We start from the raw sequence: 17363 nt of genomic DNA, 5'->3' as shown, positions 1-17363 counted from the left end.
AAAATATCTAAGAATAAAAAAAATCAGCCATTGAGCTTTGGACACAGTTTTATACTGGAAATCCCCCTCTGTTTTTTTTTAATTACCTTCAGCCACATTTTGGATGATCCCATAGGAATGGTTTACCAGAAGTACACTGCTTGGCCACACAGTGATTACAATTTTTCTTGCAGCCCTGGCCCCACTGGCAGACATGGCCAAACTCTTGTGTACACAAGAGGAGTGGGACTCTGCCATAAAATGAACCCTGCTTGGCAATCTTTCCTTACCATGGGAATTGGTGAAAAACTTCCTTCCATTCCCACCTTCAAGTATTTATGAGAGAATTTACAGCCCTGGTTTATATTCACCCATCTTAAAGGGAGCACCACAAAGTAAAGTGCTGTTCACACCCTCTGCACACGTTCCGCTTCCGAAAACACACCTCTTAAACCTTGACCTCCAACAATGACCGTAATAAAGAAATGTCAGTTTTGAGATAGTCCACGTTACAAAGCTTTCCAAATGGTTTATTAGGAAATGGGCCAACAGCCAAATTAACCAGAGTGCCTGGTCCTTCTACTGCTGTTTGCATGAAGGCAGCCATTGGCCTGGCTGAGTGTTAATAACAAGGGCAAATAAATCAGACTTCATTAATTTTCCATTATCTATGAAGATCTAAGGAGACCTGATGTACTTAGAAATGCATGACTCCTGGCTGTCATGTCTGCACACCTATGAGGTCCCTGTGTTAGGTCCCAGCTTCCACTGCTGCCACCCAAAGAGCTCCTTAGGTGCAAAGACCCATGGTGGCAGGGAGGGAAGGCACTCAGAGCACTCTGCCCTCTCCCCCACCATATGCAGCTCCCCTCTTTGACAGGAAGACTTGAGAGCACACTGAGGAGAGAGACAAAGGTTTTGCCCCTCCTGGGACATGGCTGCCAGATGTGGTGAGCTAGAATGGCAGGGAACAGACACAATGGCTCTTGGCTTCTTCTGGGAGACAGTGACTTTTCTGATTCAAAGAAGGCACAAACTCAACTCCAGTGGCATTTCCATCCGCAAGTCTATTTTACACTTGACACAGCACAGATCTGCCAGTCGTGACAGACCTGACAGGTTCAGATACAGATGCTCACAGAGATGTGTCCTTAGGTTTTCTGCACACGCCACAACTGTGACTCACCTTCTGTCATTACAAGATGACAGAGACAACCTGGCAAGCCCAGAGCAAGCAAGCAATATCACCACCATGATGCACAGATTTATAGGCATGATTATATTTGTTAATTCCAACTGAAGAATTTTCAAGGAGGAAAAAAAAGAAATGTGCAGGAGAATTAAGCCAATACCTTACAAATGATGATTCATGAGACATTCACCAAATTGACACCTGGAGTAATCACTGATGCAAAATTTAGCAGATACTAGTGATCTGGTTGATCACATTACATCAATGGGAATAAGCATCATCCAGAGATGTAGAAAAAACATGACTTGAGACACTCCCTTTTACCAAACATTAAAGCAATTGTCAACTTAAGTGGGGGTGAGGGATATATTAAACACGGAGACTCCAAGTGAAAGCAGGTTGCCTGTTGAACTGTCCCAAAATTAATTTAACCTACACAAAGCAGGAATGGTGATCAAAACCCTATTCTGGGTAAGGGTTTAAAGGAAAGAGCAGCAACCTTACAGTGACTAACATGTCAGGAATGGGTGAGTGAAAATTCTAGAAGTCAGATACAAATGGCAAGTTCAAGGGTATATGTGACTGATGGAGGAAGCTGAAAGAATTAATGAAAGCCTCCACAGCCTTACAGGTAGCAGTGGGCATAGAACCATTTCAAGAGACAGAAAGTCAGGAACAGCAGAGCAGAAATAACAGCTGCCTTCAGCATCTAATTTGGATCGCTCTTCTATTTTGGAATAGGTCCTTTCATGAAAAAATACTGATGCACAAGCACTTTCCACAGCCACCATGTTTACTTTCAGCATTCCCCTAACTGGGAAAGCTCCACAGCCACAGGGTGTGAAGAAGAGGAGTGGCTGATAAGCCTCTGGCCCTGATTTTCACAATACTGACTCAGAGTTGACCAGCTCCCTCCGAGCTGTCACTGCCACCATACCACCACCAGGAAAGATGCGACCAACGTGATTTTGCAAGTCAGCAGATGAGCAGTGAGCAGGGGCTAGCACCTTGGTGGCTGACTTGTCCAGAGGCTGGTGGGGACTGGGTGTGCTGTCATGAGAGGGGCTGGAGAGGGGCAGCATGGCACTGTGACCCCTGCAGCAGCTATCATTCCTTCTTCTCCGCTGGGACTGGCACCAGCTGGGGTGCAGCCGTGTGCAGCAGCATGAGCCCGCAGACTGTTATGGCGAGGCCGACCCACCACAGAGGTGTCCACGTCTCCCCGAAGAGCAATCTTCCCAGGATAGCCTGAAGGAAAAGAGAGACACAAAGCTTTGCTGGGCTGAGCTGCCCCAAGGCCTCTTGCGCTGCCAGAGCTGTGAGGACTTCTGGGAGAGACAGCCCTGGAAAAGACCTGGTTGAGGAAATTCCTACTGGGATGACCAACAGGAATGGCTGCTGAAGATGATGCTGGAGATTACCAACTCCACCAGCAGCCAGGAAGCACAGCCATACCAGGATCCCTAAGAAGGATTTGACAGATGAACATGTACTTTGCTGCCTTCCCAGAACTTCTCAGGAGCCAAATTTCCCACTGACTGGGCATTTATTAATACTGTTGATTATTGGACACCACCACGAGCTGTCTGCCAGCTGGAGCACAGAAACAAGGTGAACTGCTATCAAGAGCAAAAAGCACGGGGAAAAAACCTGTGGGTCAAAGACTCTTGCTGTCACTAGAGGTGCTTCATCTTCAGACCCAGCTAGGGTGACTCTGGCTTGTCACAAGTGAGGTGCTGCAAAGGAAAAGCAAAATGAAGCAAAGCTCCCAGCTCCAGCTCCCACTGGCAATCAGTTCAGTAAACTGTGTTGCTGCTGCAAGGCATGCAGCAGCACCCTTCCTCCTGCACCACCATCCAGGAAAGTTCCACCACCTGTGCTGTGAACAGCTATCAGAGCAGCTGAGGCCTGACACAATCATTTCCCATCTGCCTGTAACTCTCCCTCTGTGGCCAGCGATGCTGGCTGCACTGGGAGATGAGTTACAACCAGCGTGGGCATTCCCACCTGGCTGTGCTCCTCAGGCTTCAGTGTCTGGGGAAGGGGTCTACTCACCGAAAAGATGAAATTGGAGGCTGTTGTCGTCACAGAGGCAGCAGCTGAGGAGGAGGAGAGTCGCAAGGCTTTTGTGAAGACTGTCCACATCACTGCATTGCACACAAACACCAGGCCAATGCAGCTGAGGCGAAGCAACACTGAGAGCTGCAGGACAAAATGGAAAACTCTGTGTATTTTCATCCCCCAGTTATTCAACCTCAGTAATTCATGCACACTTTGGAGCCAAACCTAATGGTGTGGGCTTTTAAAACTGAATTACGGCTGGTATTACACGAAGATGAATATATTAAATCACAGAAGGAAATGGAAACAAGGAAACAGCTCTGGACAGACCATGAGCCTGCCATGTCCTGCTGCAAGCCCAGCCTCACACTACAACATGGGAAGTGCTGGGATAATGTGCAGCAGCTGCCATGCCAGAAGCCAACCTGCAGAAATTTCTCCAGCTCACAAACAGGTGCCACACACAACACCCATAAATACCCTTCCTTATCACCTGATGTATGGAAAAGGGTCAAATTCAGTCTGACAAACACCAGAGATGCCATACATGCTGGCACTGTGTGTGCTCCAGAACCCAGCTGTGAATGTGAGCCAGGACCTGGGTGCTCCCAAAACACTGGTCCTTACGAGATCCCAGGACCTGGCCTGCCCTAGTCCTGCAGTGAGGGTAGAGCAGGATCTCTGGGAGGAAAGAGCAAGCTGAGTGGCTTCATGCCCTGTTTTCCACAAGGAGTAGCTTTTGCCTTGTTTTACTCACTGGAGAGCAGGGAAGTTTACTGACGGGGTCTCTGCTCTAGCATTTAGTAGCAATAAAACCAATTTTGAATTCAAGGGCCTCAAGAAAGATCTCCCTCCTTAGACAACCTGACCAGATGTGTAACTGCCTCACTCTGAAAAAAGGGCACAGCTGCACCTAAAAAGTCAGCACCATTCACAGTGCCCCCCACCCTTTCCGAGTTTAAGCAGTTGAGGCCATCTCCCCAGCCCCTGGGTACCATGTAGTTGATGTGAAGACACCAAGGGAGATCACAGGCAGGCAGATCACAACTCTCATAGTGACAAGTGAAAGCAAAGCTTTGTCTCTGCCCGTAGCAATCACAGCTTCATAGCCTGCCACCTTTCAGTCCACGGTGGGATCCATCTTGAGGCAGACAGAAATGCAGGTTTGAGGCCATCAACAAGTACAGTTCAGAGGTCGCACCTGCCCTGTGGGAATGGCTGCAGTGTCCTCCTGCCAGCTGCCCAAATCAACAGCGTCCACCAACTGTGTCCTGCTCCCACTCAGAAGAAGAAATTACTAATTGCAAGCAGTGGGGGAGCCCACAGTTTTCTGAAGTAAGTGATATGGCAAAGAAAAACAAAGCGAAGCAAATCCATGCTTGATGGCTGGCACAAGCTCTCCGAGGCTAATCCCACTCCAGTGAGGGATGGTACAGGTGTGTCACCTCATTTGGCCCCAGTTGTGGCAAAGGCCACCAACTTCTGCGACTAATCAGGGCAACAGTAAAGATTCAGAATGATTCCCACCAGTGAATCACTTTGTTTTCCCACTGACACCCTGGCAAACCCTGTGTGGATGGGTAAGAGGGACAACCATGTTCAGCTACCACTGCTCCTTTGAGGAAGAAAACTCGTGCTGTGTGAGGGCTCACCACAGGATGGGGTTTGCCTCCCAGTTTCACTCTCTGCCTGTATGACCGGGCAGTTTGACTTTCCTCAGGGAGTTACGTACATCCACACACCTCTGGTGAGTAAGCAGACTTGGGAGTGGGGATGAGAGGGGAAAACAATTCTCTGTGTTTCACCTAACCCCAGTGTATTTCTGGAGCAGAAAGAGACCATGCTGCTGAGATAAAAAAACAAACAAACAAACAAACAAACAAAAAACACTAAAGAAATCTTATTACTGCCTTCAACTATTAGCTTGAGGGTGTAGAGGGATGGAGCCCAGGCTCTTCTCCAAGGTCCACTAGGATATGACAAGAGGCAACAAGTGAAGTATGGAACAAAATAAGGAAAAGCAAAGGTGATCAAGCGCTGGAACAGAGGTCATGGGCTCCCAGACTTTCTAAGTATTTAAAACTTAATTGGAGAAGATCATGTATAAGCAAAGGTTGGACTAGAGACCTCCCAAGATCTGGCCAGACTTGAGCCAGTCTGAGACTACTGGTGGTGAAGCAAAGCTGGCTCCCAACGTCACAGCAACTATGCCACCTTCAAAAGTGACCCAGAACCCATGGCTTCTTCTGATCTCCTAATGCAGAGCCAGGGAAACCAGCTGCAGGTGGCACATGCCCAGAAGGAAGGTTTATCAGAGAATAGTTAAGTTTCTCTGTGCCCAGGGCAGCAGAGTGGCCATTGCAATGGTACGCAGACAGAGAGATAGGAACATCCCCACGTGTTCCCCACAAGGAAGGAGGGACATAAATTCCTCCCCTGCTACGGACTCAGCTGAGCCACCCCAATGAGTCAAAGTAATCAAGGATTACTGTTCTGATTGCTTTTCTAAGCAAAGATTAATTTCAGTGTACATTTCAGATAATCCAGAATCACTCCTGAAGTGGCAGAAGTAATTTTAGATGAAGATTGGCAGGGGAGCGGAGAAAGCAAAGAAAAACTTTTGTTCAAGTGCAATGACCCTTCCTGGTCATGCTGCTCTCAGGCTGCGCCACCACAACACATCCTTGTGGCCAGGAAATCCATCCCTGTGGTGCTGTGGAGTATCCTGCTACCCTGCATCATCAGCTCTCAGAAGTGTCAATACACTTTTTGCTGCTGTGTTCCACACTGCACAAGTGATGGCTGCTATCCCACTTATTTTGGGATTTCTGTAGCTCTTCCTCCAACACAAAACCCCTTGAATCTTTGTCACCTCGTGGCTGCTCTGCAGAAATGCCTTTGCCACATGAGTGCACTGAAATACTTTATGCACCTACAGTCCCATGCAATTTAAGCTGCTAGGAAGATTATGGCATTTACATAAAACTTGGCTAGTTTTACAGCTAAGCTGATTAATTTAACTAATAACTGTCACCTGGAGCAGACCTGAAAACCAAAATAAACCAATCTGCCCATAAAAAAGAAACAGTCACACAAACACAGCATGGCAGAGGTTGAAAAGGGTCTCTGGAGTTCATCTGGACCAACCTCATCACTCCAGCAGATTGCCCAGGTCCATGTCCGGAGAGTAGATGAGTGTCTCCAAGGATGGAGACTCTACCACACCCCTGGCCACCCTCACAGTTTCTGGATGTTCAGAGGGAAGTGCTCATTTCAGTACGTGCCCTTTGCCTCTGGTCTTGTTACTGGGCACCTCTGGAATGAGCCTGGCTCCATCCTTTGTGTGCCCTCCCTGTGAGTATATTGAAAAGATCCCCCTGAACCTTCTCTTCTCCAGGAGGAACAGTTCTTTCAGCCTCTCCTCACAAAAAAGATGCTCTGATCCCTCCATCATCTTTATGAGCCTCTGCTGGACTCTCTAGTAGCTCCATCACTTTTTTTTGCAGTGGAGAGCTCAGAACTCAACCCAAAACTCCAGATGTGGCCTCACTGGGGCTGAGTAGAGGGGAGGGATAATCCTTCTTGGCCTTCTGTCAACACTTCACATCAACGACAAGATACTTTGTCATAGCATACTAAAAAAAAAAGAAGTACCAACCTCCCCCCATCCTTGCCCCCCAAAAATGGGTAATATTTTTATAAATTTCAACAGAGAAAAGTACTCAGAAAAGATGCTGTCAGCATTTTCAGTAATTCCATGTTCTGCCATTCTCTCAGTACAAAGCATCATCTGGGTTTTTTTTTTTTTGGGCAGAGTGAAGAGTATCAGGATTTTTTTATTTATTTCTCCTTTCTGAGATCACAGAAGAGATTAACAGGATTAGCAGGTACTGAGATTTTGTCTTTTTAACTCTCTCTAATAACCACACAGGTCAATTTCTTTTTTAATTTTTTTCCCTTGCGGAAGGCTGGATTTGTTTCAGATCCAGCTTCCCTTGTGGGCTCCCCTTTGTACATTTGCCACGTGAGTAACAAGCTGTGCCTAAATGAACCTCCCCAAAGTGTTTTTAGGTTACATGCGTGCTGCCTTCCGTCCCCACTCACACACAGCCTGGTGCCCATGTCCCCCTCTGCCGTGGCTGTGCCAGGGTCACTGCTGGAGGCCAGGAGCCAGCACTCCCACGTAACCTCAAGAGTTACGGCCTCGGAGCTGAAGGGCCAGCACTCCCACGTAACCTCAAGCACACGGACGTTTGAGAAACACGACCCAGATAAAGATCATCCCCAGTGATGAACACCCAAAGAGAGGCAGAGAGGAAATCAAGGGCTCCGCCTCTCTGCTCTGCTCAGGGCCGAGCTGAGATAGAATAACTGAGAGAAGGGCGCTGCTATCAGCAAAACAGCGGGCTGAGAACAAGCATTTGATGCTCAGTCATACTAACATCCTGCTTTAAACTAACACTGACGTGGAAGGGCTGGATTTGAGCTCCCAGAGCTGGGCTTGGTTCGGGGCATTCCCGTACCACGCTCGTTCCCCTCACACCCGGCAGGCCCGCTGAGCGCCCCGCGCTGTTTACGTCGGCACCGCGCCTTACTGAGCCCCGCAAGGCTGGGCTGCCCTGGGCTGAGTCACGACTCCGCCCTCGGAGCCCGCCCGCCTTCCCCGGCAAATCCAGGGCAGCCGCAGGAAGCGCCAGCGCTCTTTCCCCCTCACCGCCGAGTGCCGCCTGCGGGGCGACCTCACGGCAGCTCGGGGCACCCAGCACCGCCCGCTCCTTCCTTACCGTGCCGCCGGCCGCCTCCCCGCCCGGGCCCAGCGCCAGCTTCGCCGCAGCGGCTGCCGCCGCCCCCAGGCCCCCCGCGGCCGCCGCCGCTGCTCCCGCCCGCATGGCCCGGCTCAGCCCGGCCCGGCCCCCGCCCGCATGGTCCGGCTCAGCCCAGCCCGGCCCCGGCGGCCCCGCGCAGCGCCAGCGCCGCCCCGCGCGGGCGGGCGGGCCTCAGGCAGGGAAGGGCCCGTGGGCTGCGTTCGCTTGCGCACAAAGGATTTATGGAAACCAGCGGGGAAGCACGGGGCCGGGGCACAACGCCTGTGGCCATGTACAACACAGAAAAAGGGCAGAAGCCGCTGTCGACATGACGATAGTCTAGAAACAGGAAAGAAATGCTTGTAAACGTAGAACATGGCAGTCACAAATAAAACCACCCTTGATTGACCCCTCTTGGCCTGTGTGCTCCTCATCTGTGCTAGTTCTCACCTCTACTCACACCCCAACACGTTTTCCCTTTAATGTCAGATTTTATTTCTCCACATCACATCTCAAGTGGAAACAAATCTGCATAGGTAAGTTGGTGGAAATTCTTTCCCTCAGCCAAATGATGTAGTAAATCATTAGGTATATTCTACCCTTTACCAGACACATCTTTCCTCTTTATTCCCTTTTGCCCCAGTGCTTGTGGTCAAAACAGAAAACAGAATGATAGGATTACTGGCAGTTAAAAAACCCTTATTTGATATTGCTATAGAAATCAACATTTTGTGTTCCACTAATAAGCATTTCAGTTATTTGCAATAAATCTTTAAGTGCAATTAAATGAACTTGTGGTGTACTCCTGTACAATTTTCTGCATATTTTCACATCTTCTTTCCTAACATTTTTCACTTCTTTGATAAGAAAATGGTTGCAAAACCCTCAGAACCCTACAGTGCTATTATAGAGCTCTAAGTCGATACTAACAGAAAACAGGTTTGAAAAACATTTTATTTTCAAATAAAGAACAGAAACAAAAAATGTATTTATAGTACTATTTACAAGCCTGTTACTAAATTCTTATTGATGCTTTATCGAACAAAGTTTGATATGAAAATTATTTTTAAGCAACCCAGGAAAATCATTCTATGTTTAACTAAAGAAACAAACACAAAGAAATTGTCCTTTTTGAATTTTGGCTCTGATGGAAAATGTAGCATTTCAGAAGTAGTAGGAACCTGAATAAAAGTACAAAAGGAGACAAAAATCCAGGTGTATTCCCAGGGAGAAAGCTTTTCCTTGGCAAGATACAGAAGTTTCAAGGAACTATATATCCAGCATTTATACAAAATCAGGTTTTTAAGTTGAAAAAGATTACAAAAACGTGTTAAATTTTATTGAAAGCTGCCCACAGAGCTGGAATAACAATATTCACTTAGAGTTACTACCAGCAAAAAATCTACAAACTAGAATACTTGATTATTCCAGAACCACAGCAAAAGTCAAATTTGACAACTGACTTTTGCTCATTCTGTACACTTCAAAAATATGGCTCTGCAGTTTTATTTGGGTCCTTACCGCTGATTTTGTCTACAAATGTCACATTTTTTTGATTCTTTCAAAAAAATGTTTTCAACTCGTAGCTTTTCAGTCTCCTGCAAAACAGAGAAAAAACATGGATATATTAAGGAAATTATCCTCACTTTATTTTGGTGTTTTTACACAAGCAGTATCTAGAGTTGTTCAAGTGTTTTATACACTATATACTCGAGGAAGTAAAATGGAGATCAAAGGTATCTCTGTTCCTCTCCAACAGAAGAGCAGGAATTTTAGTCTTTGTTCTCAAAGCTTAGCTCTTTGCTATGTCAGGCAGATTACTCCATCTGTAATCTACTCTGCAACTTACCTCTGTAAGTTTAGCATAATCTTTCTTCAGTTTCACAAGATACTGAATCTTCTGGTTTAGGTTTTGATGACCAAGTAATTTCCCATTCTCCTCAGCAAGTGAGTTAACTTGCTTCCTCAGCAATTTTATTTCCTGTAGTAATAAATACATTGTGTACCTCTTAGCAGTAGCCTCTCCTCCTCTTTTCAGAAGCAATTCTTAGAGCTATTAACATACTAACATTCAAGTTTGTTGTAACATATGATGCAAGAGTTGGTTCACTCAGGAAATACATGTTTGTTTCTAAAAGGCAAAAAAGGAGCACCATTTGATTTGTACAACTAAGTGATTTCTGCATCCAGACTTTCACTAGTGCAGAGAACATCACAAATAAAGCTAAACTGCAAAACAAAACAGCTGTACCTCTGCTAAATAAGATTCTGCTGTGAAGACAACAAAAAAGTTATGTCTATGTAACCTTTTCAATCCTGTCTTTTTCTTCATATGCTTCCTCCAGTTTTGATCTAATTTCTTCTTTCTCATTAAATGCTTTGAGCTCCAATGTCCTTGTTCGTTCCATCTCCAAAGTCATTTCACGACAGCTTTTCTCTTGGATTCTGAGGATATTTTTGGTCTCTTCTAATCTGCCAATATAAAAGAATCATAAAACACTAAAAACCAACAAAAATGTCATACAACTGAATTCCTAAGTCAGTCTTGGACATGGAAGGAGGCTCCTTTAAAAGGATTATTTTGAGATATTGTATTTCCCTTAGAATTTAGTGCTAAAGAAAGGAAAAAATTCATTCTGCTTCACAGTTCTTGTGTTTGAGACTATCAACTAGGCAGTATTTTGGAGCTGCTCTTCTCTTTGGGAACTGTGCTGTTTGCAATCCTGGATATACAACTCCACTCATGATTGAAAACAGAAGCTTCACCTACAAGAACACTTTGAATTAATTCACCTAAGGAATGTAAATTTTCCAGCTAAACTCAGGAGCTCTATAGATTCCCTCTATAAAATGCTTGTTTGCCTGTGGCTTTTCCCCCCTGACAGCCTCATTGCTCAGAAACATCTCTGAGCACTTCAGATGGTCTGAGCCTGCTTGGTTGGCCTGGTAAGAGAATGAGTGTCACTTTTGATAGAATTAAAACATTTTCAGCAAATGAGGTCACAGGATATTAAACTGTGCCATCAAACTTAGCAGCCTGTCTATTGCTTCTATGAACTTGAGTAATTTTGCAGATCAATTCAAATATTGCATACATGAAATTTCTGTCACCAGTTTGTTTTACTGAAGTGTGGTGTTTAAGACCTGCTCTGTGAACATTATTCATTTGCTGCATTTGGTAAGACATTTTCTTGATGAGAAAAGAATGTTTTCCCTCTGTCCATTATTTGCCTGTATGACACATTGTAGCACTGCTATGAAGTGTGTTTTGGAGATCAGACAGGAATGTAAAATCAGTGCATCAAATAGCAAAATAATCCCTACAACTAAAATTTCCAGACTAGGGTTTCTGGAAAATTTAATGCAAATTACTTTTGAAATTACCATGTGCATAAGAACTACCTTCCTCCTTAAAAGAAGTTACTTACATAGAAAGCATTCCATCAAATGAAAATAACTCTTATGTTAGGAGATTCAGCCACAATAAATCCAGAAGCAATACAGATTAGGAAAAGAACAGCAGGGCAGACATTTCAAAGTAATTGTTATCTACTGATTCAGTATTTTCTTTCTTTGCTATTATCCACCCAAGGTACAAAACACTTGAGTTTTGAGGACTACTTGCCTAGTAGTGCAAAGACAATTTAGAAAGCCTCTAATAAAAAAAAAAAATTCATTTTTCAAGCTGAACCACAGAAATTTCAACAAATAGCATAAACCCCAAATAATTAAATTTTGTTTAAAATTATAAAACATTTGAAATATTAATAAAGAAATGAACAGTATTTCAATTTAATTTAAAAAGGAATGCTATTCAATTCACTGCATATAAATAACTTTAAACAATTAAAAACATCCCTTCCACTTCAAGTTTTTATGGTTCTACCCATTATTGTCCTGATATAATGCTATGTAGTAATAGGTGCTACTACCACCTACTGATGAGAAAGAGTAAGAACTCAAGGTATCTTGCATAAGTGTAAATACTTCCAAATTATGTCTTTTGTCATTTCAGATCTTGGGCTTCTATTGCTTAAATATATCTTTTTTTCTGTCATTAATTAGTTTAATACTAGCTTCCAGTTCAAGGAACAATACTTAGACTTACTCTGCTTTGATTTTCAGCATTTCTTCCACTGCTTTATTCTGGAAAAGTTCAAAAACATTAGATGCAGTCTTAATGTTGAATACACACACATATATATGTTTAAAAGTATCTGTTATTTAATTGAGGCTACATATCTCATTCCAGATCATCCTGCTACCTAGTAGTTCACATCTCTAATATTCACCTTAAGTTCATCTCTTTGCTGTAAGCACTTATTTCCCATTTCATGCCAGCACAGCTGACCCACAACAGTCTCTCTCTGCCCACACACACAGAGCAGAGCTCTAACAGGGGGTTCTTCTGTCTGGGACATCCATGGAAACCTCTGCTGTGACATTAACTTCCCTTTGACAGAGGCCTGACATTAGCAAGTGACACAATCTTCACTTTCCAACTCTGGGGATGAGTCAGATTTAGCGATCTGAACCTGTTTTGCTAATTGTGCAATCTGACACCCACTTCACTGGTGTTAGGCCAAGATAGAAATCCTAAGAGATAAGTCCCAGACTGTGCCTCTTAGAGTTCACTAGAAATTGGTGTTTGTTTTGCTGCCATGCAAACAAAAAAATCAAACCAAACCAACAAAAAAATCACACTAATACTTCACAGCAGGTCAACAGCAACTGACATGAGAAAGATAATATACCTTGGCAAGTTTCTCTTCAGCAATCTCTTCCTCTTTCTCTTTAAGGTACTGAATATCAAGATGTTTCTGATCACTATGAAGTTCAAGAATGAGAAAAAAAAGTTTCTCACAAACAGAGGAAGCCAGTTGTAAAAACATGTTATCCAGATTAAACCAGTAAGTGTGTGTGCAGTTATTTTCACACATGTTCATACTCAAAACACTGAACATCATAAAAAAGCTCTGTAATGGTTTAAATTTCTAAATACATTTTCTTTCATCAGAGTATAAAGAAATTAATGTTTTAATGGAAACAATTACAAATATAATAAATATGCAACTTATGTTTGTTAGACAGCTGTGCTGGTTTTGGCTGGGGTAAAATGAATCATCTTCACAGCAGCCATTAGGAGGCTGTGTTTTGGATTTGTGCTGAACACAGGGTTGATAATGTAGAGATCTGTTTCTTATTGCTGAGCAGGGCTTGCACACAGCCAAGGCTTTTCCTGCCTTCCATACTGCCACACTGGCTGGGAAGCTGGGGCTGTGTGGGAGGCTGGGAGGAGACACAGCCAGGACAGGAGACCCAAAGTGACCAAAGGGACATTCCAGACCATGGGACATCATGTTCAGTGTATGACAAAGTGGGGGGAAAAGGAGGAAGAGATGTTTGGAGTGATGGTGCTTGTCTTCCCAAGTCAGTGTTGTGTGTGATGGGGCCCTGCTCTCCTGGAGATGGCTGAACACCTGCCTGCCCATGGGAAACAGGGAACGAATCCCTTGGTTTGCTTTGCTTGTATGTGTGTGTGACTTTCACTTTCCCTGGTAAACTGCCTTTATCTCAACCCACAAGTTTTCTGGGTTTTGCTCTCCCAATTCTCTCTCCCTGATCCCAGTGCTGGGGAGTGAGTGAGTGGCTGTGTGGGGCCTGGCTGCTGGCTAGGGCTAGACTACAGGAGTAGCTTTGGGATGGAGGTACATCTTTTATTGTTTCACAGTGTTCATGTGTATGGAGACTGCAGAAGACTTCCTACAGGATCACTGCTTAGTGGTCTTGCCAAGTCAAGAAGGTAAAAGCTTCTTGTATTCAAAACACTTCACTAATTTTTATTTTGGTAGTTTTTAATCAACATGGATGGAAATAAGAAAACACATACAACTAAAATAACTCACTTGTAGTGTGCCATACAGGAAAAAGTTAATTGGTTAAGAGTTTTATAATTGCATCATATTACAATAAAACCACTGTTTTCATAAACTTAAAATCTTGTGAACAGATCAGGTAGGTTACTGAACAATGATGCTGTTTCTAAGGCTTTCTGCTTAGTTTGCAACAGACATTTGAAACTGTTGAATTGAAATGGAAATCAGAGTCAAAACCAATGGTTACATTGCCATGGAACACTGGATTCTGTGGCTTTGTTTTCAGTTTATATAGGTTTTCTAGACCAAATTTTTCCACAATGAAAGCATTATTTTTATGTTCCTCACTTACTGGATTCCTGACTTGGGACTTTGGAATATAATTTGGATATGCACTAAGAATTCCCTGCTCCTTTTAGTTGATAGGAGTTGTGGTTTGAATAGACCAAAGGCTAATTGTACATTGATAGCTTTAAAAATTCATTATGTCTATATTGAAACTTGTGTTGAATTTATTTGGACATTCCTTATCTAATGGATCCATAACTACACAAATGACATGGCAATATATAATACCCAAGAATTACTATGCATATAATGATTTTACATTGTTTCCATTCCCTTTATAAAACTTTATTGCATTTAAGAACTTGTGATTTAAGGGTTATAAAGTTTACAAGCCAGTAAATAATTTTCATAGAAAAGCTTGAGTCAATCTCTAAATAGGCAAACAACATAAGACTGCACTTCAAATAAAACCTGTAAACTTTATCTTAAATATTTCAAGTTAAGAGAGATTTTTTGTGTTTTATTTTACTTTACCTGTTCTTGCTTGGTCTCTGAGCTTCTACAAGGCTCTGTAAACTCCTGTTGTTCTCCACCAATATCTGCATTTCCAGACGCAAGTTCTCCAACTCATTTAATTGTTCCTGAGCAAGTGAAATCCAAAACATTTTATTTGAAGACCAAATTGCAATTCCTATTTTCATTTCTAGCTGAACTTGTTTTTGAGTAGAATAGAAGACAAAAAATATTTCTCAGAAAACAGGCATGGTTCTCTGGCAAATATACCCTTCCATCTATAGTTGCATTAGAAACTTTGAGAATAGTTTCAGCAGCAAAAATGATGTTACCATTTGACATTCATGAACACAAACCAGCATAGTCCTTGGGAAAATGAGATTTACAGACATCCCAAGCAAGTTGTCACCAATTGTTCCCAGCCTAGGTAAAGGGAAAACCAAAAACTGCCTTCCTGCTTTAATGGACATACTACTAAGCAGAGCTCACTAAAAAAAGTCTGTCTCATTTTGACCTTACAAATTGCCAGCAGAGATTAACTCATAGTACCTTCAGCCTTAGAATTTCATCATTTTTTGCTCTTCGTTCTTCATTCAGTTCATGCACAAGGTGCTCCAGATTTATTGCAGAGGCCCTTCGATCAGCTATTTCTTGCTCATGAGTTTCCAAAAGCTTGGCCAAATTCACATCAAAATTAGGAGGAGTTTTAGGACACTGGCAAATGAAAAAACCCAAACTATTACAAACTATTAGCAAAGGACTGTTTTCCCTATGTATTGATTACATGCTTTAATACTTCATTGGAGACATAAATTAATAAATTTCTGGCAGGCAAATCATCAATAATTACAAACTATGTGAAAATGTTTCTCTCAAATGCCATACCTGAGGAAATGTTACTGAAGATGAGTCCACAAAGCAATCTATTTGCTTCATCTTCAGTTCATATTCACTCTTCCTGTTCTCCAGTTCCACTGTCATTTTGTCTAACTATTAGAAACACAGGAAGAATTAAAGTGGCTCATAATACACATAAAACAGGAAACAAAACAGCACTCAGATCTATATTTTGAGGAAATTTAAGTACACCACAAGTTATTTCAGATTAACAAAGACTTCACTTTTTATAACTCTTCTGTATTTAGTCAATCACTGTTAAACTCTCAATAGTTGTATGCAACAAGCATTTTTGAAAGGATCTATACATCTAACTACTTTGTAATTCATCTGAATTTTGTTCTTGTTAGTATTTGATATTCTTGCCTTGCTAACACAATCTACCTTTCAAAGGGGATGCAAACACAGAAAAAAGCTATTATGAACTTGGTTGGCAAACACTACTGGTCAAAACATGATTTGATACAAAGATTTTAGTGATATAGATTCAGTTTCCTCGAGAGAATATGGTAACTTGACAAAAGAACTCCTCTTCCAAAAAATAACTTACTCGAGTCTTTGCCAACACAAATATATTACTTAGCACTATGAGTTGTGACAACTAGAGCTATAATATGTACAAAGGTTTAACATAGCTATTTAGTCTGCAGCAGCTCCAAACCACTGCATAATTTACAGAGCTCAGCAGTTATCTCTATTGCATAATGATACCATTTGTGGATAAATGTTGAGCAGAGGAAAAAGTAATCCCCTACGTTACACTGCTGATAACCTGAGGTTGCCTTGCTCTTACAGGTATTGATAATTTTACTCTGCTATCAGAGTACACATTTTTGTGATCTCTAGACAACAGTTCCAAAACAGTAAAAGTTTGGAATCTTTGTTCAGAAGTTTCTGAGCTACTACTTTCCTTTTACAAGAAGGAGCATTTCTCTTCACCAAGAGGACTATGTACCAGATGCTTTAAAATGACAAGTGAAACCTTTTTCAGAAGCTACAACTGACCACAGCTCCCTCTCAATGAGCTAACTGTGAATATTTCTTTGTTTTACCTGTTCCCGGAGTTCCTGGATTACAGCATCTTTCTTTGCTATGTCTTCCTGTGCACACTGGAGCAATGCATGGTGTTTCTTAGAGGCCTCTGTCAGACTGGTCAGCTGATCAGCAGTATGATGCAATTCTTCATACAGAAGGTCCCTCTGTTTTAAGTTGTTGGATGTGTAAAAAAAGAAATATTAAAGTTATTGCTCTAAGTCAGTTGGTTCAAGATGTTTTGTCATTGGTGCTGAGATTGCTAACAGCTACAAGCATCTCTCTTTTCCTTCCACTTCTTCATCATGAATTGTAGCAAGCATTCATCTATAAATTTATTTCAGCATATTTTGATATCCTTGTCTTGGTTACAGAACAAAAATGAGAACTTTTCCCCAGTATAGTGACAATTAAGATTCTAGTGGAAGATCTTTGGAATTAGTCACTATTTTAAAATATAAACTGTACTTCAAAAGAAACCAGAAAAGAATGTATAGATTTTAATCACACTGAAGTGATTAAAGCTTTTTTTAGTGCACTGATATTCCACAGCTACCTTTAGATTTACTCTAGGATCTATACTCCCACCCTATCTGATGGGGCATCATACCTAAACAAGAGGTGTTAACACATAAGGAGAAACCTCATCTAGTATTTTAAATGCAACCTCAGATTAGTTCTTCTTGTCCAGTTAAGAAAGAATTAAGAATTAGTAACTGA

General features: G+C 42.5%; 2 protein-coding genes across 2 annotated transcripts in view; both read right to left on the bottom strand.

Moving 5' to 3' along the window:
• Positions 1-1486: 1486 nt before the first annotated feature.
• On the bottom strand, positions 1487-8121 carry TMEM42 (transmembrane protein 42). Its single transcript, XM_054274066.1, has 3 exons — positions 8017-8121; positions 3227-3373; positions 1487-2419 (listed from the first exon to the last, which is right to left on the bottom strand). Exons 1-3 carry the CDS (start codon positions 8119-8121, stop codon positions 2279-2281), a joined length of 393 nt encoding a protein of 130 aa, XP_054130041.1. The 3' UTR covers positions 1487-2278.
• Positions 8122-9469: 1348 nt separating this feature from the next.
• Positions 9470-17363, bottom strand: part of KIF15 (kinesin family member 15) — a 33307-nt gene continuing 25413 nt past the window's right edge. The window contains exons 27-35 of the mRNA XM_054273435.1: positions 16664-16810; positions 15600-15704; positions 15264-15428; positions 14736-14842; positions 12792-12864; positions 12146-12183; positions 10344-10509; positions 9887-10018; positions 9470-9635 (exon numbers count right to left, since the gene is read on the bottom strand). Coding sequence (XP_054129410.1) covers positions 9555-9635; positions 9887-10018; positions 10344-10509; positions 12146-12183; positions 12792-12864; positions 14736-14842; positions 15264-15428; positions 15600-15704; positions 16664-16810 — 1014 coding nt within the window. The 3' untranslated portion in view covers positions 9470-9554. The remainder of the gene's footprint in view (positions 9636-9886; positions 10019-10343; positions 10510-12145; positions 12184-12791; positions 12865-14735; positions 14843-15263; positions 15429-15599; positions 15705-16663; positions 16811-17363) is intronic.

This window comes from Melozone crissalis, unplaced genomic scaffold (genome assembly GCF_028551555.1).
Source record: "Melozone crissalis strain CALT ecotype California unplaced genomic scaffold, PUWL_Pcris_2 ptg000016l_1, whole genome shotgun sequence".
Taxonomy (NCBI): domain Eukaryota; kingdom Metazoa; phylum Chordata; class Aves; order Passeriformes; family Passerellidae; genus Melozone; species Melozone crissalis.
The sequence above is the reverse complement of the archived record's forward strand: the minus strand, read 5'-3'. Positions and strand labels throughout refer to the sequence as shown.